General features: G+C 43.7%; 1 protein-coding gene across 2 annotated transcripts in view; it reads left to right on the plus strand.

Annotated features, from left to right (window-relative positions):
- Nucleotides 1-26,004, plus strand: part of PDE2A (phosphodiesterase 2A) — a 148,341-nt gene that overhangs the window by 18,717 nt on the left and 103,620 nt on the right. Inside the window, exon 1 of one of the 2 annotated variants that reach the window (XM_053456610.1) lies at nucleotides 6,344-6,392. The exons of the other annotated variant lie outside the window; for it this stretch is intronic. Within the exon in view, the coding sequence (XP_053312585.1) occupies nucleotides 6,381-6,392 (12 nt within the window). The 5' untranslated portion in view covers nucleotides 6,344-6,380. Of the gene's footprint in view, nucleotides 1-6,343; nucleotides 6,393-26,004 lie in introns of those variants that run through there. 2 annotated transcript variants of the gene reach the window in all.

Consider the following 26,004-nt stretch of genomic DNA (forward strand, 5'->3'; position numbering starts at 1 on the left):
TGAATGCATCAGTGGGAGGAGCCGCCGGGCCCTTAATACATACCCCAGAAACACAGCACACCCCAATCCTCCTGCAGCGGCCCTTAGTAGATGTGGCCCTTGGCATCTGCGTGATCTCCGAGGGGGGGCATCATGTGAAGTCTGGGATTTCTGTCACTTCCGAGGAATAGGATTCTGGAACGGAATGATCCGGATATCACGCTGCCATAATAGCTGGCAGTCCAAGGTGATGGATTTGGGGCCGAAAAGCGGGAACGAGTCGGGACTGTCCTGCGCAAAGCGGGACAGTTGGGAGGCAGGGATCTCCATCACTCTCCTCCGCCGGACCGTAACAGCCAGGAATCGGAGCCAGATCCCGCGGTGTCCCCGGGGGGAGCCATTAATTCATATTCACAGTTAATTGGTAACTTTATGAGGCAGCGGCGTTCCGTTGGCCACCCCTGCTGCTCGGCGGCCTCTGTGTGTGGTGTGCTCATTAACCCCTTCCGATCCAGCTGGTCAGGTGGCTGATCGTTTTGATTGACACGTTGCAGGTCGGAGGATTGTTCTCCTCTCTTGCCCCCAAAGTGTTAACAGTGTAGTTGTGTCTTTTGTGAAGATGAAAGGATTGTCCCAGGAAGCTGGAGAAGACCCCCTGTCACCCCCTGCCATGTTTATTGAGTGGTCAGGATGCGGCTTATCTGCCCCAGCCCTGGGATCTGCTCCGTGACCCCGCGTCACCTCTGTCACGTGTCACATCCCATCTTGGAAATGAACATGGGAAGAGGCCAGGAACGTGCAGGCTTTCCCGTGGAGATATCATCCAAGGTCAAAGACCATGAGATTGGTGCGGGGGGGGCTTGGTGTCGGCTGGTAGCGTCTCTACTCGGCCCGGGGTCCCATTCTCCAACAGCGCCGTGGGCCCCGTGGCTCCTCTCGGTTCAGGGAAGGCTACACCTTATTGTTTAGTTGGCTCCATATGGCGCGGATCTCTTATCACACTCCCTGGTTTCACCCGGAGTCTCAGAGTGATGCGCAGATTCTCCAGGCGCCTGGGGCACTTTCTTTAGTCTCCGAGCAGGGGGCGTGGTGTTTGGTCACGCCCAGTCTCCACCCAGGTTTGGCCTACTTCCTGCCTACTCTACGCTCAATACAGCCTACGATGCCCAAATAAGGCTGACTGGGGCTAGCTCCGCCCCTAGACGTGGGTAGCCGTGCCCCCTGAATGGAACCGCCCCCCGCAGCGGTCCAACGCCGGGAAGTTCCCAGGAATCCCGATTAACCTCCCAGGAATATTTTCTACAGCAGAAGGGGACCGGCAGCCTCGTTCGGGGGGCGTCCATAAATATACCCGCATCATTAACCCTTCGCAGGTATTTCAAATTCAAAAAAAATGGATGTAAAGTTTAAAGGAAAAAAACTGAAGAAAGAATCAATATTTTTAAAATTCATGCCTAAAACATGAAATAAACTGTGATGCAATAACCTGTGATGTCATAGACCTGCAATCTACAGCTATAGGGTGTCTGCGCATGCACGCTCACTCATTTATATTTTGTATTATTTCATTTTGTAAAGTACATTTTTTAAAATTTTAAAAATTGCTGATCTCCTTTGCATTCGCGAAATGATTTTTGTGTTAGACAAACAACTAAGCAGATTTTCATAGCAGGCTTCTGACGAGATTATATATACGGATTTACGTGTTTTTAGATTTACGTGACTGGAGTTGAGATATTAACCCCATAGAGATGCCGCCTGAGTATCGGGTGAATCAAACCCGTTAGTATACCAAGGACCTCTCCAGGTTTGACCCGGCATCTCCTGTTATGACCCCGAGTCTCCGGGGATCTGAGTTTATTTCTTCCTCTACTGGGTAGGAGGGCAGCCCTACATTTTTAAGCTTAGATGTCATCGATGTATCGGGTGAAATAAGCCCATCGCTATGCAAGGAACTCCTGGAGTCTCCGGGTATGAGTGTCAGTTTCTTCTTTTCCAGCTCTTGGCCACACCTACTCTCCACCTACTCCCCAACCACTTAAGGCTCTCATAGGCTAACACTGACCCTACACAGGCTGGCCCCACCCCTACACAGGCTAGCCCCACCCCTATGCATGGCTAGCCCTTACCCTACATGAGTAGGGTTCATTCATTAAACTAGTCATGCCAGGTCACACCATTCTCAGTCTGATTGAGAGCAGTGTTAGCGTGACCCGTGGGGGGAATATGGGAATAAAACCCCTGTAATAAATATACAGCCCCTTACAATAAAACTTCATGTTTATTACATACCATAAAAGCATATAGCGGCGAGGGCAGCAGTAAGAATAAACCCCGACGCAAACGCTTTGATGAGTAATAAAGTATATTGGCTTCTGCCGGGCAGCATGCGTGAAATTCTGCGCATGGCGTAAAATATTGCGAGTTGAAGCGAATACCAGGTGAAAGCGGAATGCTTAACGTTTGCATAGGAAATGGACTATGAAAAGCAGGATTATACCGCAGCCTTGGTGTATAATATCTCGTGAGCCATCCAGCAACACGTAGGAATAAGGGGTCACAGAAGCTCCGAGGCCTCAGAAGTCTCTTCCTCGGATGACGGTGGGGGTATTTAAGGCGCATGCATAACCTGTAACGTTGCCCCGATTTCCCTACTGGTTAAGGTTTAAGGTCGCAGTCCCCTGGTTTCTTTTTGTTCCTAAAAATGTCCCCTGAAAAATATGCTTATATATATATACAGTGTGTGTGTGTGTGTGTGTGTGTGTGTATATATATATATATATGTATATAATTTAACCCTTACCAGAGCGTTATTATTTTATTGAATATCTCCCTTAAATAAAGTAGCGATATAATTTAATTTAAAGGGACGCTCCATCCATCATATGTGCACTTTAATACATATAATAGCTGAGCGGTCCCTTTAAATGTTCCTGGGGTTCCTTTTGCAGATGCAGGATACCCCCACATCCCGTTGCCCCTTCTCCTGCCCCCCATCTATTCTGCATGCAGGAGATGTGTTTGGCTGATCTATACCTACCGTATATATATATATCCAGCCAATCAGCTCCAGCGCTGCACAGGGTAACATATTCCGAGTTAAAAAGGAAGGAAGCGTTGCGTTATTAACCCGTTAGTTACCTAATCATTAGGGCAGAGGGCTGGTTCCTGGTAAAGCATCCAAGAATCCCCGCTGCGTTGGCGCGCATGGTGCTGTATGTAATAAGTAGATTAAATCGCTCCGTCCTCTATATCCACGTCCCCAGACAGACCTGATTAGCTTACTGGTGGCCGTGGTATTTGATTCCCCGGTCTGTCTGCCCCGCTAAATAGAATTACCCTGACAGTCGTATCATTCAGGCGTCCTCGTCCTCACCGGGGCTGAAATATCTTTTTATCGTATTCCTGGACCTCGTCATTAATGTATACAGACCCCGGGCTTCAGGTTCCAGGAAAGAACGTGTCTCACATATATATATATATAATATGTCTTAGAGGATTAAACGCAGCCCAAGACCCGCTCGGCCCCATCTAGTCTGCCCCATTTCCCTTGGTCTCATCTTTGATTCAGGAGCCGTATTCCTATCCCATGCATGTTTAATACTCTCAATGTATTACCCTCTACTGGGAGGCTGTTCCACTTACCTACCACTCCTAGGGATATCTGCCTGCAGGGTCCACCTGTTGTATCACCTTCTCCAGCACAAGGAGTGCAGACCGTGTTGGGTTTGTATGCGTCATTAAAAAGTAGGAATACTTAAAGGTTGTCACGGACCTGGGTCAGAACTATATTTATTCACTAAATGGTGAGTTTGCAGTTGACAGGAAGCATTTTATTTTGCCAGCCTTACTATGGCACCTCCCCCGCGTGTATTTTTCCTGAAAAGGTCGGACACAAACTCATATAATTTGAAGCAATTTGATTCATAGCTACCAACAGTCCCACATTAAGCAGAACAGTCCTGACAACCTGTCTAATGCCCAAGCTGTTATCTCTCTCTGTGCAGACGTCCCATTTCTTGAGACTACTGGCTGTATTTCCATACATAGCACCCAAACTGTTCATGTAATGATGGTCTGTGTGACATCACAGGTGCCCCCCCAACAAACTGGGGTCCCTGCGTGTTAAATCCGGCCGCACATCTGTAACTCACAGCTTAGTAAATAACAGCGTTCTAGAAGTCTTCTGCGGACCCTCCAGCAGCGAGTCTGGAATAATTAGTTACATTTCATTTAGCTCCTCTCTTCCCTAAGGTAGTGTAATTACTGTAATCTAATTACCGCAATGCTTCTGATTCTGATGTCATCCAGACACTTAATTAACTCATAACAGTGCCACGGGCCGCCATATATCAGCGTTTATATCATTTCACTGCTTCAGCCAGGCGCTCGGCAACACGAGACGCTCCTTTCAGCGCTCGCACCTTAACGAGGGCAACGCTCGGCGACAAAGAGTTAATTATTCTATTCCGTGGGGTCCGGGTTACGTCCAAAAGCACCCCAGAGACAGCCCCCGAGGAACCGCCGCACATATGAGAGTACTTTAATATGTATTTATTACACCAGCGCAGAATGATTTAACGCGGTGGGCGGGGAAGTGGGCGGAGATTGGGCGTGGCCACACACCACAATCCATCGGTGTTCCACAGAGACCCGGAGAAGCGGGACCCGGAGTCTCCGGGCAAAAAGCGGATCAGGCTCCCTGCAGCGCCTCTGATCTCCCCAGCCGACCCCCTACCGCTATAGAGGACCGCGTCCAATCGTGGGTTAGCCATAGATAGGCCACTGTGCGCAAGAACTGACAATCTAAAGGAACGAGTGAATGGCTGCAAACTCGCAGGGGAAAATTATCTAACTTCAGCGAAGGCACCAAGTCCCGAAGCTGCATGCGCCGGCGGCGACTTCATGCGAATCGCTTGGCTTTCAGGATCCGCCTGATCTCTGCAACGAAGCAAACAAATCCGCGATCTCTCCTCCGCCAGCAAAACGCAGCACAGGGGCCGTCAGGCGGCCCCCCGGAGGACGAGCATCGCCAGCTGTGTCAGCGCATACAATGCGTGTTCTGCAGGGGAACACGGCAGGCCAGACAGACGGTCTCGGAGCTGGTGTCAGAGTCGCCTCTCGGCATCAGCCCCGCCGTTTATCAAACCCCGGACTGAAAATATTCCTTGGAAAGGAATCCTACAGATGATGCATATTATGTATCAGATCATAAATGGTTAAATTACGCCTGCGGATTAAACATGATCTCATTAAACTCTGTTTCTGGATCTATATACAGTGCAGAGGTCAAATGTGGCCAGCGAATGTTTAAGGTTTGAGTCTTTACAGCAGGAAAAACTAGACGGGGGCCGAATGGGGGCCGGTAAATTCCATGTTTGTTTCTTTGTAATGATTTTAAATTGGGCATTTTGGGTTCAGAAAACAAATATTTAGCTGCAAAAACTCCTTTAAATTTGGTTGGATGAAGCCCTTACAGTTTGGGTGTAAGGATATTCTTTGTTGCAGAATAATGTATTGTGGCTCTGTCTGGCATTCAAAGTGTTAAAAGAACACTATATATGCTATATCTATATATATATATATATGTGTGCATAAGATGTGTATACAAGATGTTAAATACCTTAACTCTCCCCAGAAATATTTTGTTAACAGGTAAGGATTTTGTCTCATATATATATATATATACATATATATAGCATTAAATTGTCATGTGACATCAAAGCAGGCACTGATAGGTTGTTGCCATAGAAACAAAAAAAAATCTTAAAAGTTTATGTGCTGTTTTTATGCAATTAGAGGAGAGAGCCACTGTTTAGTCGCTGAATGCGTTAGAGTTCAATGAATGTGTTGTCCAAGTGGAACGGCATCTTTAACCATCCCGAGCATCGCCTGCGCCCCAAATATTATCGCGTATCTGGTGAATTTGGGTTAGATGCCGCAAAGACCTAATCAGTCGCCGGTCTCGTCTTAGATTCAGGAGTCGTATGCCTATCCCGTGCGTGTTTCACCCCCCTTCGCTGTATTACCACCTCTGCTGGGAGGCTGTTCCACGCACACCTGTCATGTAGTTCATTTTTGCTTTTCAGAGTTTAGCGTTGATATAATGCTCCGTATCGGTGGTTGGTGGGGAGCGTTGTGAAGTCCCGATGTGCTCGGCGTTTGTTCTGGCGGTCCTCGGAGCAGAGGCGTCCTCGCTCTGGATTAATGTTGCGAGCGCCCCCCTTTGCTTCCTGCTTTTATCCAGAGGAAACGGGTAGATATTCTGCTTCACCTTTCACTTCCTTCTGTAAATCCGAGCTCTCGGCTCTGCGGCTCACTCGATCGCGGCTCTCTGCGGACTTTACCCATGGAAGCGTAGCCCCCTCGAAGCCGTCCTCCGACCCCCGCTCGGCAGCATCATGGCTCTGCAGGTAAGGGCTCTGCTTGTAAACGGTGCTATGGCTGTCCCCGAAACATCCCACGTAAGCAAGCGGCAGACAAACATATGGAAGTAAACTCTTAATGGCCAGTTTGGGTCAACCTGTAAACAGCATACTGAAATTTTCGGGGCAGTGGCTTTGTGGGATTTGCCCAGCTTTGCCCGCCGGTATTCCCTCTGTTATTGCATATATTATATATCTGGAAATAGGTGGGATTTTAGGAGCTGGAGGGGGCAGCCGGCTTTGTTTCCATCTTAAAGATAATGTATATATATTTTGGAAGGTGTTTGCAATTGAAGTTATTGATTTCTATAGGTATTATATGACATCATATATAGAAGAAATGACACGGATCAACATCATGTATCTTGGGTGCCTTGGAGATTAAAATTGGCAATTGGAGATGTACCCGTGGCATCCGGGCTGATTAAAAAAAGTTATAAAAAGTGAAATGTATGAATGTGTAAATATATATATAAACAGACTACTCATCAAAAGTTTGGGGTCACTTAGGAAAATCCTTGTTTTTGAAAGAAAAGCAAATTTTGGCCATTAAAATAAGATGAAACAAATCAGAAATCCAGCGCAGACGGGGTTAATGTTGTAAATGACTATTGTAGCTGGAAACGGCCGATTTTTAATGGAATCTCTTCATAGGCATACAGAGGCCCTTTATCACTCCCATCACTCCTGTGTTCCAATGGCCCTTTATCACTCCCATCACTCCTGTGTTCCAATGGCCCTTTATCACTCCCATCACTCCTGCGTTCCAACGGCCCTGGATCACTCCCATCACTCCTGTGTTCCAATGGCCCTTTATCACTCCCATCACTCCTGTGTTCCAATGGCCCTTTGTCACTCCCATCACTCCTGTGCTCCAACGGCCCTTTATCACTCCCATCACTCCTGTGTTCCAACGGCCCTGTATCACTCCCATCACTCCTGTGTTCCAATGGCCCTTTATCACTCCCATCACTCCTGTGCTCCAATGGCCCTTTATCACTCCCATCACTCCTGTGTTCCAATGGCCCTTCTTCACTCCCATCACTCCTGTGTTCCAATGGCCCTTCTTCACTCCCATCACTCCTGTGTTCTAATGGTACGTTGTGTTTGCTGATCCAAGTTTAAGTTTAAAAGGATAATTGATGGTTAGAAAGCCTTTTGTAATTATGTTACAGTCAGAAATGTCCTTGTTTTCCATGAAAACCGCTCAGTGACCCCAAACCTTTGAGCGTTGCCATTGGAGAGTCCGGTATGGATACACAGCTTGTTTTTTGAACCCGTGGACTAGAAGGTGACATCTGGATTTAAGCCAAACTATTGTCATCACCAGCCGGTGACGAACTTCACAACAACAATCCACTTACTAACCGCCCGGCTGGGATACACGCGTGTTTACTAAGAACTGTATCTCCCGTTAGGGTTTTTGGGGGTATAAACACCTGTAAAGCAGCCGCTCCGCAGCCCGCCAGCAGAGACGTCACTCCTTGCGGGGTCTTTCTGGACCCTGGCCAGGTTGCCCTCCAGAACAGGAAGTTTACAGATTCTTGCTATGGTGCTGACAAAGATAAATGCTCCGGAGTAACCTAAGGAATCTTCCGGTATATCTCCATCACGTACTGCTGAAATTCTTATTAAGGAGACCCGCACAAAAAAATGTCCCAAATGTCTCAATCTCTATGTCACTGAGATCAGATACTTTGTTTATCAGATACTTAGAATGACACTGGTGTGAAGAATATCAAATGATAATATAATATAATAATAGTATAATAATATAATATCAAATAATAATAATAGTATAATAATATAATATCAAATAATAATAATTATATAATATAATAATAGTATAATAATATAATATAATAATAGTATAATAATATAATAATAATTATATTTAATATAATAATTATATTTAATATAATAATAATTATATATAATATAATAATATTATAATAATATAATAAAAATTATTATTATATATAATATAATATTTAATTAGTATTATTATTAATTTCTCAGCCTCTTAGTATGAAAACGTAATGTTTCCATACAATGGAAAAGAGCAGCCTTGGTTTCTTTGAGGTCCCTTTAAGTACAACCTTCCTTCCTGCCCTGGTGCCCCTCTTTCCTCCCCTGATGCCCCTCTTTTCTAGGAGCTCGGAATGTTTGCTTGGTATGAGGGTATCGCAGGGTTTTACAGCCCCTAAAAGCCCCCATAATGAGTCGAGAAACAGCAGGGAATGGGTTAATAAATGACATAAACAAAACATTACATCACAGTATCATATATGTTCCCAGGATCCAGGCCAATACGCGGTATTCTTTTTATACTATATGGGGGTTTGCCGAGTTTAGGCACTCCAATACTCAAGCTACCCCATTAATATCAGTACTGCCCGACTCACGCATGTCCGACCCTGGAAGGGGTGTAATAATAATAATAATTACCCCTATATGTACGGACCCGGGAGAGACGCACAGACAGATCCCATGAGTTCTGGAGCCCCCAGCTCTTCAGATATTGAGAAGGGCATAGACTATTAATACTGTTTATTCCTCCCAGAGATTAACCCCTGCATTACCCAAAGGCAGCCGATGAAGCTTAATGGTCTCAGTGTTAGAAGGGTAAGCTGAGCTTTGCCGCCAGCTGCCGCAGTTTAACCCTTGCATTGCCAGGCTGTTGCTGTATTTTCTTTTTTCTTTGGTATTTTACCCTCGTTAGCAATTATATTTAGAGGACCTCGAGAAAATAGGATTAAACATCCTGATCTCTTTGGCTGCAGCGTGACCTTCAAATTTTTTTTGGTGTATTTTCTTTTGTTTTCTGCGGTTGCACAGTTGGGTTTTTAATTTTTTTTTATATAAACTCTTAAAAAATAAAAATAAATCAGCCATCTAAATGAAGCTTTTGCCAGAGCTAAAAAAAAAAAGAAAAAAAAAAAGAAGAAAATGTAATTAAAACGAAAAATAAAAATGCCTTTTTTGGCAGAAACGATCTTTTCCATCTGCAGGCTACAAAAAAAAATATCCTTGTAATTTGTCAATTTGCTGCATTATTTTTATGTAGTTACAGACCTAGTGTCAGAAAAGGCTAAACGATGCAGAAATACCGGTAATTAGCGTTAGCCCGCGTACCAATTCTGTTTTACTATATAAGGCGTATTTGCTATGAGGTCGCAATAACCTTTTTAAAGGAAAAAAAAATAATAAGATTTTTGTTTCTGTTGTTTAAAAATTGGTTTTATCTCGCCTTGCTGCTAGCGTTCAGAAAATGTCACAGACCGTCCGGGGCGGCCGGATAAGACATATCAATAATCGCGGCGGTAACACCATGTGCTGCCAGCCGGCATGGGCCGATGCCAAGAATGGCCCGTGTCTTATCACGGACAGTGTGTTTCGGCATCCGTGTTTGTCTCCTGCTAATGCCCAGCGCTGCGATAAGCTCCCTGCCAGCAGCGAATTAGAAAAAGCACATGTCTGCTAAGTGACAAGTTAGGTTAACCCTTTGAAGGGCTAGCATTACGGTATTGGTGGCTACCTAGTTGGCCAGGGTTGCTGCCATTCTGTATTAGGTGCTGGAGGTGCTGGAGATCCCAGAGCCTTTCTCCCAAAAACGGGGGAATGTTGATTGCGGTGACACCGGAGAGGGTTAATGGCGACCCATCTATTTGTGTTTATCGAGCAGGCGTATCGGCTCTCTGGCGTACGTTCATTCTAAATTCAGAACAGAAGATTGGAGATATTTCAGGGGGCCGTCAGAAAAAAACACCGTAAGTGGATGTTTGGCTCCAAACAAACATATCGTTGGGGCCGGTTATCCAAGTGTTGCATCTACGGATTTAGAACAGGCGGATCGCTCCAAGCGCGTGACTCAAGATGTCCGTTAAATATCGGGTTTAGAAAAAATGGGACATCCGTAAAAAAAGGGCTTTATTGGTCGTTACGATTCAGAAACCAAAGCATTTGTAGGGCGGGGAAAGAGCGAATGACAGGCGGTGGGCATCCTTGGCCGATGTTCAGAGCCCACCCGGTAAGTCTGACCGGCCCCTGGGCTCCAAGGGTTGGGATGCTCTCCACCCCGTACGATGCCTGCTGCTCCGATGAGGTGTATTGTGATCTCTGTCAACGGAGATATTTAATCGGTTCTGGACTTAGACGTCAGGCTATGATGTCATAACGTGTTCAATGATTACCAGCAAACGAGATCACCCAGTAGACCAATCTGCCCCTGATAATGTGGCATGAGGGGCTACACAATACAAAGGCATTGTTGCACCAGGTTTGACATGGTTTGGAAGCCATGACAAATAACACACCTGATGATGGACGGTGTCTATAGAACAGCAATCAACCTTCCGGGTCTCTCTTGTGTATCTGTGATTACAAACTGCGTAAGAAAATAGTAATCTGACTGTTTCAAAATGTCACCCGACTCTCACCGTGCGATTGCAGCCGGTACTTATCTTGTATTACAGGGTGTTATGGGGAATTATAGGCCTGAAACCGATGACTCGCTGGGAAATAGCTTCTTCGGTACATGACCGGAATCAGAAAAAAACATAATTAGAGACTTTTATTTTTGACAGAAGTCTATCTTTTCATCGATATCTAGTATGACACATAAAGTAATAATAACTTTACAAAAAACAAAAATACTAATATTTTATATGTTCTATGGTCAAATGTAATGGTGTTGTGTTTGAAATGCCTGCTTGCAGGCAGCCATCTTGTCTCTGTTAGACCCGCCCCTTTGCTCTCGTCTGTCAAACTGCCCACCCTAGGCGTTGTCTGGTTCTAATTTTGACCAACTAAATCTGTCTGTTGTTCTGAGGTCATGTGAAAGTGAAAGCTCCATGTGTTATTGGAGATGATGTCATTGACCAGCCCATAGAAGCAGAGGATTCTGGGATATCTAGCTTTGTCTATATTATAAACCCAGAAGAATTCGGGAAGAAGCCATTTTAAATTAATGATTGCACCGGAATTTATATTAGCCGTATTTCCTTTTTCCCTTAAATAATAAAATACAATATATTTTCTGCTGTCATGGGTGTGGGAGCTGCCATCTTGCTCCTGCCACACATGTTTTAAACTGCAGGATCTGTAGGGTGAGTCCAGGAAGTGGGTTTACAACTTCCTGTTTGCGCTGGCTTCACCAAGGGATCATGGGAAATGAATGAGAATTTGCATAAAAAGACCCGGCGATACGTTCCTTTGATACCAGAGCTGGAAAATCTAACCCGGAATGACTGAAAAATGCAAGAATAAAAAAATTATAATAACCGTTTCCGTGGTGATATATGTTGTCAGGCTGTGGGCTTTTGTGAGGCCATATGTGACTTATTTGTTGTTGTAAACAGCAATAACAGATATTAGACACACCAAGCATGGCGTGCTGGCGAGCTGGCACCGTCAGCTGGCACCCGGGGCAGAGGCACCGCTCGCCGATCCACGGAGCAGACGGCCCCCACGGTTATCCCCATCCCTTTCCACAGCTGGTAGATAATAAACACAAGTGTCGTGGAAATGGCAGATAATCACACAGGGGAGAAAAAAACACCTTTGTGTTCATGCTGGAGCTTTGGCTCTCATTAAAAAAAATATTTTAGAAACTCTTGAGGGATTAGCCAAAAAACAAGGAATAAATATAAAATATTCAGTGTCCAAATATATATAAAAATACATAAAATAAAAATTATATATAAAAAGCAAAAATTATTGTTAGGAATATTAAGAGGTGCCCCCGCTATACATGGTAGGAGAATGAGGAATGGCAGGCAGTCATGTGACAGGTCAGGTGACCTGAGTGATGCGTCGTATCACCATTTTAATCACTGGCATGGGAATTTTTTTCCATATGGAACCAGTACCAGTACCATATGGTCATATTCTAAACTTCCATCGGTTCCACTTAACCCCAAGTCAACATGTCCGCCATTTTACAAGTTGATGTATATTTATTAAAAACTTTTGTAATAAAAAACATATGTATGCACATTTCAGTATATTATTCTATGTTTAAAAGACATTTTTAGAGTTAGTATGTGAAAGGGTATTTTTACGTTAGACCGAAGCCAGAAGGGTGAAGAAGTTTCTCCTTCGTAGACTGTTGGTAATTCCCAGTGGGGACCCAGCTTTTGCCACCGAGTTCGCAGGGCCGCTGGGCCCTTTGTCTTTCCCAAAGCTGTGCCGTGTGATAACGGAGGACGTACGTTCCACGGCTTCAGAATGAACCTTATTTCCTGCAGGACATGACTAGATGGATTATTATTATTTTTTTTTTTTGTTATTGCAATAATGTCGCCTTTCCAAGCACAACTAATCCGCTCAGGCAAGGAAAGTGATTAGCGTACCTAACGGTGAAAGTGACTTGTGCTTCCTCTCGCAGGAAGGACACAGAGTACCGTTCAAAAGAGAGAAAGTCTTCAGGTTGAAACAAGAATAGTGGAGAGCGCTCCTGGCTTCCCAAAGGGTTTTTTTTTGGGGGGGGGGTTAAATGGCTGGGGACCTGCTCAATTTTTTTTTCTGGTGAGCGCACCTGCACACTTTCAACACTAGATGGCAGTGTAGCTGCTTAAAGGTTGACGGAAGACAGAGAAGCACGCTGGATTATTATGGCCACAGTTTTATTGTATATTTAACAAATTAACACATATATATAACCATATTATCTTATCAACAAGTTGGCTTCCTTAATTTATTCCCTACAATGATATGCTGACATAGGCGTAATATTGAACTTGCTGGGTGGCTACCGCCATAACCTCCCCTGCGTGGTAGCCACAATCCTACCCTCCATGGTCCCGATCCATGGAGAGTCCGGCACTGAGCTACTTCACTAGCGCCACACAAAATACTTCGTACCTCGGACAGCGAACTCCTGCCCTGATGTCGGACCTCAAGGACACCTGGTTTTATCTAATTTTGTCCCAATAAACTCCCTTTATCTGCAGACCTGGAGCCACCGTTGCTGTCAGTCATGTGATATTTTGGGTGACTTTCTCGGCTCAAATAGGGCACTGAGCTGATGCTTTATGGCAATGCTAATGAAGTCCGTTCCTCCATAGACTTTTATTAGTCAAAGAGTCCAGCTAGGTGATTAAGACTGAGCCATTCTATTGTTTCCCAGAGGCAGTATGGCAAGGAGTCGGGATGTTTGTCTAGTAGATTGGGGCTCAGATACCAGAGCGAGATGCTGCTGCCTGAAAACATTATATTACGTAAAAATGATGACTGCCGAACTGAGAGGAAGGAACAAAGTTACTTGTTCTGAGCAATGCCGATGTCTTTAAATTTGAGGGTTTTTGTTGTTTTTATGTTGTTAAGGATGTGTACGCTACGGCGCGTTCTGTCCGGATGAGTAGTGGCTCAGGCTTTTGTTTAACCTAATTACCCAGTGAAAATAAACCCGGTCGGGATTTATTATGTGAGGTCACAAAAACAAGCTACAAAGATAAGAAGTCGGAATCAATGTGTTCGCTGGTTAAGCAGACATTGTTCATTCGCCACCCGGCGGCTTTGATTAGGCTTAGATTTAGGAGGAGCGCTTGGTGTATAAGTCGTCCTTCTTTCCTGCCACGTCCTGGCGAGACACGTCCCGGCGCTGAAGTACCGGGAAACTGTTGCCGTTAAGTTAATTCATCAATTAGAAATCCGCATAGCCGGTGCTTTTGTTTGGCACGCAGTATAATTGCTTTACAGAGGCTGACGTTGGTGGCAGACTGTGGCAGAGCCAGAATTATCCAATCAATCTCTCCCTCTACTCCCTTACAAGGGCTGCCTAAATCAATCAGCAGCAGCCAGCGACTTAACAATAGAGAGATAACTTGATGGATAATACCTGTTTTTTATTAATAGAAATGCTTTACAGGTTTTTTTTGCGTTGTTTTAATTCTTGCTCTGTTATCTGAGCCCGATATACTAGACAAGAACCCGACGCCTTATCATACTGCCTGTGGGAAACAATAGAATGGCTCAGCCTTAATCACCCAGCTGTACTGTCTGTTCAGTTCAGCTTGTGACCCTGTGCCGCGCAGGACGTCGCTGCGATCGGACTGTATTACAGACACCAGTTGACAGGCCGATCTTTCAGCGCCTCGCCACGGGTTCCAACACTCTATAGGAACCCCCGTCTGACAGCCCCCGGCAACACCAAAGCAACCCCCCCCCTGTAACAACAAACACGTCACATTCTAACACCCTAACGGCCCGCCGTGTCCTAACTCATCACTGTGACCCTGATACCGAGTACTGTATATATATATATATATATCCGCGTCCCGTGTATGTTAATACGCATAGAATGTACATATAACTTAACCCTTTCCGGGGGCCATCTGTCTACAATATACCAAGCTTATTAAAACAGCTCGTAATACTGAGATTCCCAATTGACAATCCGTCCGTAAGGTGATAAAGAAAGAAATAACATTTATATATAAATATATACAGTGTGAATGTGTGTATATACCGGTATATATATATATATATATATATATATATACACACTACCCACAATGCACCATGGACTATGTTAGTGCTATGTAAGTGATTATTTTATTTAAATAGCGCCAACAATTTCCGCGGCACTGCTCACGGTGCGTACATTTAAGTGGAATGACTAACATGAGGTAACATGAGGTAAAGAGTGATGGGAGTAGTAGGTGTGCGTTGCTGTGGCGCTGCGCTGTAGTGTTGTTATTTGGCTCCGGCCCGGGGCGTCTCGATCGGACACGTTGCTGTTTATTTGGATTTTTGGAGCCGGCCGGGCCCGCGTTTGATCGTGTTCCACGTTGGTGTTATAGCCCTGGGTTGGGTGAGAAATAACAAGTGGAAACGTTGGTCTCGGCCAAAGGCCGACGCCAACAGCGATCAGGAGCAGGGGGCGCGCCACGGACGCAGCTGGCGCGCAGGCACGGGTACTCCGCGCTGTCTGCCCATAGAGCTTACGTTCATCCATCATAGTAAATAAACGTGATTGTTTTTGTAAATAGTTGTCGTCGGCGTGTCCGTTGTGTGATAAGTAGATCTGTCACTTTCCCAACCCCGTGTAATGCATACAGAATATCATTCCTATTATTCATTGATTTTTTTTAAAGCGCCATCATATTCCGCAGCGCTGTACAAAGGATGAACGGGACGTAACAAATTGCTGTGATTGGATAATGCTGCTTCTGCCATGGGCTGCCACGTACCTTCCAACGCGTCGAACCTCGACATGAAATATCTTTAAGTAAAATGACACTTTAAATACATTTTATGATTTACTTTTTACGTTGCGATGGCAACAGTTTCTTTTTAACGCAATGGGATTAAGTTTACACCCCCCCCCCTCCTCGGATTTGGAAATTAATCCCCAAAAGCTGCAGGGGTTTCGTTGGGTTAGCCCCCCCAGCTCATTAACCCCCGGGTCACTTCTCACACCCCGAGCCCGTTACCTGGGATTTCCTCGCCGGCAGGGATCGGAGCCAGATACTTTATCTCCCGTATTCCGGACAACGGGAAATCCTTAAAGAGATGGCGTATTTCCACAAAGTGGTATTTGTGCTTTTTAACAATAGTACATCAACAGGAAGCGGCCTTGACACAGGGCAGAGAAAAGACTCCTTTATCTGGGCTGTTAGCACGGGTAGAGGTGGCCGGGGTGTAGATAAGGGGGGGTTATTGTACACAGCCGAGCTGTTTATGCAGAAACATAGAACCTGCCGGCGGATCGGCCCTGTTTGGCCCTAGTCTGCCCCTTAACCAGTCCTTGGTACTTCTGCTTGGAGGCTGTTCCACTTATCTACCACCCTCTCATTAAAGTAAAATGTCCATACATACACTATATCCCAGATAGCAGGCCGTTGTGAGTTGCACTCAAGCCTGATTAAGGTTTGAGTCGTTACAGCAGGAACAAGTAGTTGTTAAGTGCATAGAATTTGTCTGGCGATCTATCGTATAAAATGCACCCGTGATTTAAAGCCCAATAAATAGTAACGAGCTTCTCTTTGTTACAAGTCATTATTATATACGATTCATATTATATACGAATCATATTATATACGATTCATAATATTCCGAGCGATGATCATAACCTCTTTATTCTGGAATTTTTAAACAGAGCAAATGAGTTGCAGGACACAGACCTAACAGTTATCCAGAGGGGATGTCGTGGTGGATAAAAATATGATAAATCTCTGTAAAAACACTAAATAAATGTTTTTTACATCAACAATATATATATATATATACAACCAATGCAGTGTGTCCCAAACCGGCAAAAATTTCTTAAACATAAAGAGAAAAATAAAAAAATAATAAAATATAATATATATAAATATCAAGCAATTTTTGGTTTCATTTTCCATTTTTTAATCTAAAAACCAAAGATGGAAAAAAATTAAAGAAAAAAAATGCTCATTTATATTTTCAGTTTGAAATGCTGTAATAGTCAGACCTCAAAATCTTAAATGCACAGCAAAATCAGGAAAATGCAGACTTATGAGACCTGCAGGGGCTGGGGGTATAAAACACGCGCATGCAGAACTGTACATCAGCCTGTAGAGTATTCACCTTGGGTCAGGTTGACGGCAGCACTCACAGCCACCCCGTCACTCACAGCCACCCCATCACTCACAGCCACCCCGTCACTCACAGTCACCCCGTCACTCACAGTCACCCCATCACTCACAGCCACCCCATCACTCACAGCCACCCCGTCACTCACAGCCACCCCATCGGCAGCCGATGTGCTCGCAGTGTTGGCATATGACATCATATCCCAATTACAATGTATCAAGATTCTGCTAATTCTGTTAGATTTTATTGTTAGAAATGTATTCTTGTTGTCACACCTCGCTATACTTTTTTTTTTTTGCTGTTTGTTCCCTTCTTAACCCTTTATGCGCAGGAGGCGTGTATTTTGCGGGTCCGTGGCACGTGTTACTAAACGCTGCACCGCCCCAAAACCAGGGGCACGCTACAAAGAAAGTCCCGCTTCTACGAGCCGCATGGCATGTAAATCATCTCAGGGGGGTTCGTATCAAACTCTGCAGGCTCCGGCACGGGAAGAAAGCGGCTTCTGATTTATTTGAAAGCTCCGAGGCTCTGTCAGCACTTCTAAGCATTTTCACCGAGAGGAAATCCTTTTACATTAATAGCGATCGTGTCACTTTGATAGCCTGCGCTCGGCGCAGGAGGCTCTGGGTGATACGGGATCTTCAACAATCAATCTGCCTTCATAAAGATAGTGAAATTCTTTTTTCATGTTTTATTATTATTATTTTGTTTTCTGTGTGACGCTTTAGTTACACCTACACAAATCTAACTATATGCATCATTAAAAACTTCTTAGCACTTCTGAATGGCCCAAACCTTTCTCAGAAATAATGATTTAATCCCAGAAAATTTCTTTTTCTTCTTCTTCTTTTGGTTGTTTTGCCGGGATTTAGCCTTCCGCGGGAAGAATAGAATGACAGCCAAGGTTTATTTGCTCGACAGAGCCCAATGAATGTCTTGGCTAAGTGGGACAGCACCTTAAATTGCCACCGCTTTAGGTGGGATTGTTTCTAGGGTGTCATCATGGTGGACTACCCGGCCAGCAGTCTCTCCCAGAAATGAAATACGTGTTCCGATCCCTGTCAGTAAGCAGGGATCGATGCAGGGAACTGACAGCCGGTACGCCTGCCGGGTAAAAAAAAAAAAAAAAAAAAAAAAAGGCCCCTGCATCACCCTGCCAGCATGCAGTTATCCTTTTGAGACGTATCCTTTTTCATCCTTTTGTTCAATATTGTTAATATCAATGCTAGAAATATTTATCAGAATGGCCAAAATCATAAAGACTAATATTTTCTTTATTTATTAAAACATTAATGGATATTATGCTGCCACGATCATTCATAATAAATAATGACGGTTGTTTTATTTTGTGTTTAGCCAGACCAAAATAATCCAGTTCACTTAACTTGTGGTTAACCCTATATTTTCCTAACCATAAGACCAATGACGTTATACTATTCCGTTCACCCCTTCTGTGCCGGCCCTTTATTTGGTCACCAGCATTTGTACATTATATTATATATATATATATTTTTAAATAATAATGAAAATGGTTAAAATGTTCACATCGTGAATTGATTTATTGTTTTAGATAATGACTGCAGCCTGGGAGCTTGATGGTTAAAGTGTTAGTGTCTTTTTATGGGTGTAGCACGGTCATCATAATTCATTCCTTCCTTTTCCTCCTCATGAAGCCAGATCCGTGGACTCTCCTTCCTGTCCACATAGAGGCCAGGATGCAGAAATCATTTTGGAAATAATGGCGATTTAACTATTTAATAATCTAAAGGCATTGAAACAAGACCAAGCCTCCCTTGCTTCTATATTATTATTATTATTATTATTATTATTATTATTATTATTATTATGTTATTTATAAAATAATAATATAATTTAAAAATGGAACTTTATATTATCTATAATTATTATTAGTTTCGATGGATAATTTTGTCTTTACCCTATGCTGTGATTTTGCCCCTTTCTGCCTGATTGGGCATCTACTCAAATTTCTAAAATTCTAATTGTTGCCGGCAATATCTTCATTATTTTCAAATATATGTATTATTATTCTTATTATCATTATTATTATTAATATTATTATTATTATTATCATTATTATTATTATTATTATTATTATATTTCACCAGAAGTGGGAGAGGGTAATACAGTGAGGGTATTAAACATGTATGGGATAGACATACAGCTCCTGAATCTAAGACGAGACCAACGACTGATTAAGGTTTGAGTCTTTACAGCAGAAATAACGGGCAGACCAGACGGGCCGAATGGGGCCGATCTGTGTCTATGTAATATAGGCATTCTTATTTGACTCTGATATCTGGGATATCTGTAATAACGTGTCAGCGGGTTCATTCCGTGCGGCGGTGAATCCGGCGTCTCCATTGGATCCTCTCTAATATGTGATATCTCTCTCATATCCCCCTGGAGAGGAATTCTCTCGTTTGGGTAATCGGGATGTGACCTTGGCGGGGGCTTCGCAGCCGGTTCTGTGTCAGGTGAGATTGCTGGAAGCTGCCTGACTTGTCCCAATATCTAAATAGCCCCCAGGAGAGCGATAACATAATCCGCAGTCCCTGTGGCAGGCGACACTCCTGTTACTGCTGCAGCCAATGGCCTCTGATCGTCAGCTTTTTAACTCTTTATCCTCCAGCGGAGCAAGGAAAGCAATGCAGAAACATATGATGTGACTGCTGCCACCTTTGTTTTACAGTCGTGGACGGAAGATTAAGAAGCTGTTGAAGATACGGGAGTAGAAGCCATGGTGAATTTATTTACTATGGCTGACCCAAGGCAGCACCGGCAGCTGCCTCCTCGGCGGCTGCCGTCCTCGCTAGGGAGCGCTTTGTAACGCATCCAATGGAGGCTGAGGCTCCATGGTGTAAATGGGCCGGTTGGGCACATGCAAGCTCTCCCTTGTCACCGGCTCATTGAGCGGTGGCATAGCGGAGGGGCAGATTGCCCAACAGGGTTTGTGGCAAGGGGACCACTGTCCTCCCGTACCTGCCAGAATTTAATTATTGAGCGGAGGGGTTTCTGAGGATGGGGATACGTAGGGAAGGCTGGATGAAAGCCGCCATTTTTGGTGATCTTCCTTTCTAGTGCATGTATAGCTCAAAAGCTCAAACCGGTTTGTCCCTCGTCCTCCAGCTTCTGGTCGGGCCATTACCGTATCGAGGACTAGGCGTACAAACATCGGGCTACACGGGTACATGGATACATTGATTGTGAGCGCCCTCCAGCCATTGTATGCGATACATAAACCGCGCATGCGACTAGCGCCATAGATCAGGAGGGGATATATGTTAGAGGATAACGGAGTGACGTGTAGCGTGTTCCAAAGCCAGGGTTACACGGACAAGTGAAAAGTGCACGAGAGGAAGGAGGCTGTGAGGGGTAGGGGGTATACGCACGTCATGACTATTCAAGACTTTTGTTGTCATGGGTGGTGCAGAAGTGATGAGAAGGAGCCATACTTTTTCAATATACTAGAAAGAGTTGTATTAGTCAGAGATAAATAATAATATTAATAATAGAAGAAGATTTGATAATAAAAATAATAATATAAAATAAAAATATTTAATAATAATTTAAAAAAAAAATATTTAATAATAATAGAAGAAGATTTAATAATAATATAGTAATAATAATACAAATATAAAATAAAAAATAAAAATATTTGATAATATTAATAAATAAATAAAAATATTTAATAATAATTATAAGAGTAATAGAAGAAGATTTAATAATAATATAGTAATAAAAATAATAAGTCAATTTGTTATGTTGCATACTACTTGTTATGTCCTATCCACCCATTGTACAGCGCTACGGAATTTGATGGCACAAAAATATTTAAATATTTAATAATATAGTAATAATAATAAAAATAACAATAAGAAATATGTTTAATAATCATCTGTTGTACCATTTCAGGCAATTCCTGTATTCTACTCATCAGAAAAGTACATATTTTCATAAGCAGCCATCCATTTAAATTCTATTATGGGCAGACTTGATGGGCTGAATGGATCTTATCTGCCGCCAAAATGTTTCCATTACGAGAGATTAGATTTGGCCCCTTGTTGTTGAACGACTGTCTGTCTGCTCAGGGACCCCGTTAGCCATTTAAGGATCACCGGCCCCAGACTGGGTGGTCAGAGGCGGCTGGATCTTGTTCGGTTCAGACCCGGAGTCTCGGTTTTCCATGTGCCGGGGGCCGGGGAGTGTGAGTCACTTCCGTCCTCTCTCGTGGCTCTGGGAGTAGGTGGAGTGAACCGGGACCTCGTACGTCAGACCCAAAAATACAGCGAGGAGCAATTAGCAACAGCAACGTCTATAGTCACGACCCATCAGACCCAGACACAATCCACAGTACCAGTCAGCTGGGAGGCTGATCCACGTATCTACCACCTTCTCAATAAAGTAAAAATTCCTTACATTCCATCTAATCCCCTGACCATCTAGTTTTAGATTATGTTGTTAAACACATATGTACCATTATTAGATGGTTTGATGCGATCATTGCTTGATTATTCCTCCCCATTAAGTTATCTCTCCCATGTTGTTAAGTTGCTGATTGTTGTTGATTGGTTGCAGCAGGTCTTTTAGTGTCTGTGGCTAACCCGACCTCAGGTTATGGTATTTAACAGGTTAAAATGGGGAGATGCACTTTAACCCTGTATTGGGTACGGGCTTTTATAACCTAGTAGCCCCTTAGCGATATATCTGGTGTTTGTTTGACGGGGGTGGGGGAGGATTGGACCTTTAATCAGCTTTGTGCTGGTTCTTCTGATAGCATCCAGGCTTCCTGGCGCAGAAGGCGTAGGGCAGACAAAATGATTTTCAGAGCTGATCTAATGAGATATGAAGCCAGACTCTCGGAGTCATCCATCTGCGCTGTTATTTCACTCGTACTCCCCTCCGAGGCGAAAAAACAATGATTTATTTAATGTAACTCATACACTCCGCTCGCAGTCACAGGAGAACGAGCCGCTCGGCAGCTTTTAATCCGAAGGGCTATGGATTCACCCCAAATATTTTCTCGATCTTCTTTATTATTCCTTGAACCTTGCATTTTTGGGGTTAAACATTTCTGCTTTCATTGAAAGGCAATGGTTGGGGATGCAAACGCCGTGACTGTCCCTTTAAGAAATACCATCTGAAATAAAAAATAAAAGTTATATATATATTATTATTATTTATTGTTTTATATAGCGCCATCATATTCCGTAGCGCTGTACAATGGGTGGACAGAACATAGCAAGTAGTATATAACGATTTGACTTACAGAAAGAACAGGTGAGGATATATATATATAATATATATATATATACACACGCTTTATATTAAAAATGCATATAAATATATACAATAATATCTGATCCCTTAAAGAAACAGACACACATATGTGGATCAGCGCTGCATGTTCTATTTATTTAACCTTTTTTATTTTATTTGTTTTTTTTCCGATTTTTATTAATTCTTTTTGCCTTTTCTTTGGATTAAAAGCAGGAGGGATCGGAAGAAGGGCTGAACTTGATGGACTCGGCTCTTTTTTTCAACCTGAATTACTACGTTACTATGATTCGGGGGGGGCGATTAAATAGGAATCTTATGCGCCTCTAAATTTAGTTTGAATTTGGAACGCTATGATAGGACGGCGGATCTTACACGCACGATAATGCTTTCTTGACCTACTTTTTCAAGGTCGGTGAGCTGGTACATTAATTGCTAAGTACGAACAAATTGAAGTTTGAGGCTTATCTGCGTCGAGCGCTGGGAGAGTGTGAGGACTGGAATCCATGAAAACTCTTTAGAAGTTCCAGACTTATTTTCCTGACTACTCCCTGATCCATCACTCTGGGTTTCTATCCATTCCGAAAACCCATATGAGGTCACCACAGTGTTTATTGACCCCGTGGAGGGTTTGCCATCAATATTTGAATGTGTCACTAAACTTTAAGATTGTTCCTGGATGGTTTGAAAAGTATCTTGTAGACTTGCAGCCATATTTTTTTTCTTTGGCCAATGGAGGCCGTCTTCTAGTTGACTATCTTGGTTCTCCTGAACTCCATGGAGGTTTGGGTTGGACATTTTCCCCAGTGGGAGCAAAGTCTTCCCTTTCCTCCACTTTCATGCTTTCCTAATTGACTGTAACCATCCGTGATCATTTCTTCTTTGGTCTCAGACCACCCATTTCTTACCATTGTCTTTTCGAGAGGGCCTCTTCTTCCTTCCCTATGTCTTTAAACTGCCCCACATTTGGCAAAATCCCAGATAGGCAACTACACCTTCTTGCCCCTGGCTGTGAGTGCTTCGATAATAGATGACCCCTCCTGATATCACATACATATTTTTAACCCTTTAGCACAAGTGGATCGATTTTGAAACCTGACCACGAGTCAGTAAGACAAACCGACATGTTCCTTCGAGACACGTATGTTTCAACAGTTTTAGGTATGAGAGGCTGACGGAAATGAAAGAGCCTACAGAAAGTTTAGAGGCCCGGAAGAATTTAAGACAAGGCAGTGAGAATGAATTCAAAGAGTAGAGCTCCCTTCCCCTCCGGGCTGCGGATGCTATCATCAAATAGCTGGAAGACGCCATTTGTCAGTTTAATGAGACAAGGAGAAGAATGATGTGAAAGCAGAGGAAAGGAGACACTGTTGGATTCGTCCTCAGTAATAGGCATATCTTTTTTGTTATCTCTATGACTTGGGTGCCTCCAGGGGATAACCTATAGGGTGACCAGACTTATATAGCCACATGCGCATGTGTCTTGGTGTTTATCGCGCATGTTCGTGTCTTTCTAACGTGCGCTGGTTACCAAAGAGATACTGTCACATCTATAGATTCTACTGCTATATATCGTTATACCATTGTACCGCGCTATGGAATATGGGGGCACTATATAAATCGATAGCTAATTCGGACTTCTTGGCACGTATCGAGAGCAAACAATCAGACCGCCTCGAAGTGCCAACGACCCTGAAACAAAGACATCCAAGTCCTCCAGATCTTTTGAATGTTTGTGTCAGCGCTGTCTAGATCCCGCCGGCAGACACTACCCTCCGCGGTGACTTAGTCCTCCCCGCTGTCCGCGGCCGGAGGTGTGATGCGAGTTGTGTCGATGCGGTTCACGGTTCTGCTATCCGTTGTCACCTCGCGTTAAACAAAGGTCTGAGCTCTGATCGGCTTCAGCTTGACAGGACAGACAGTGACAGTGACAGTCACATCTGGACGCGGCCGCCGAGATAGAGAGCGGCGGCCCCAAAATAGGTCAAAATCACTGGGGGGGGGCAGGCAGGTTAACCTCTTCCTCTCCAGAGAGTACTGCAAGGAACGTGGAAAATAGCTGTTTATGTGTACAGCGTATTGTTTAATATATTTTTTTTCCGTTTATTATGTGTGTTCCTGCCGCTGATCAATGGCGAGAATAGAGGGGGCAGGGAGCTGCAGCTCTGAAGCTGCAGCTTCCCCTATAAAGTAAGTCATTTTTAAAAGCTTATTCAGAATTCATGAAATGTTTATTCTTGGCATTAAATCCAGCCCAGTGTATTTTTTTTTAGCTGAGTTTGTTTTAGAATATATTTATTTTCTTTGGTGGAGAAGGAATAATAATAACGCCGCCAACACGTATCGGCTGCTGGCCTTAGTGTCAGGGCCACTTTTCATCCCGAGCTCAGCCCTGTACCTACGGAAACATCATGTTCCTCCCCTTAAACCCCTACAATGAGCTTCCAAAAAGTGGAGGGGGTGCGACACCTACAAATCTCTACTAAATGAAAGCCTATAAAGGACCTAGCACTGGGGGGAAGTCCTGCAACAAAATGATAGAACCACGGTGCCCTATACTGCCACCTAGTGGAAGCTGTTTTTCTTTTTGTCTTATCCGATATATATTTAATACCACCTATTTATGAAGCAGTCTATAATGGAAGGGGGGCTGGGAAGGTGAAGTTATACCCCCTCGGCTGCCCTGATTTTAATGTTTTGGGGCGTTTTCAGTGGGATAATATGAAGTCTACTTTGACGCCCCCTGTTCTACCAGGCGTTCTAGCCGAAGAAGTCTGTACACGTTAATCCGTGATTCTATAATGACACCGTACACGTATTCCTGGGGTAAGTGCAGCCAAAATAATGTTCCTCCAACGTAAAAGAACATCTTGTTTCGTTCACAAATATATACTTAAAGCTTTCATCACCCGGCTGACAGAAATGCATTTCAGAGGCAATTACTCTTTTTTTAAGTAGGCTGGAAAGTGATTTTCTGTAGCAGTTGTTTTTTTAAATGGAAAATCAATCGTTTTGTTACAATATTTAATGGGTTAAAGTAACACCTCTGCTCACAAGTGGATGAAAAATGTCTCCTGATCGAGATCTTCGTGTTCCGTGGGGGTGAATCAAGAGCACCCTGTGTTGGACTGAAAAAGTCTAGAAGTTGTGCCTAGGGATACTGGAACTAATTTTGTGATTCAGTTTAGATTCAGGACGTGATGATATATATATAATACAGCTGCATATCAGCCATTAGTATGAGTTCTCGCTCTGTTATCTAAGCCCCAATCTACTAGACAACCCCCCGCCTCCTTATCATACTGCCTATGGGAAACAATAGAATGGCTCAGTCTTAATCACCCAGGCAGACTCTCTGAATAATGAAAGTCTATGGAGGGATGGACTTCATTAGCATCGCCATAAAGCATCAGCTCAGTGTGGGGTTTGAGCCGGGAAAGTCACCCAAAATATCACATGACTGACAGCACCGGCGGCTCCAGGTCTGCAGATAAAGGGAGTTTATTGGGACAGAATGAGATAAAAAGAGGTTTTTGTAAAGGCCGGCCGACATTACTATATACATCGCTAGGGGTTATTTTACTGTATACAGCGCTGGGGGTTATTACTGTATACAGCAGTGGGATTATTACTGTATACAGAGCGGGGGGGTTATTACTGTATACAGCGCTGGGGGGTTATTACTGTATACAGATCTGGGGTTTATGTTCAAGAAGAAACATACCCCCCCCCCCATGGAACTTCC

This window comes from Spea bombifrons, chromosome 2, assembly GCF_027358695.1.
Source record: "Spea bombifrons isolate aSpeBom1 chromosome 2, aSpeBom1.2.pri, whole genome shotgun sequence".
Classification (NCBI taxonomy): domain Eukaryota; kingdom Metazoa; phylum Chordata; class Amphibia; order Anura; family Pelobatidae; genus Spea; species Spea bombifrons.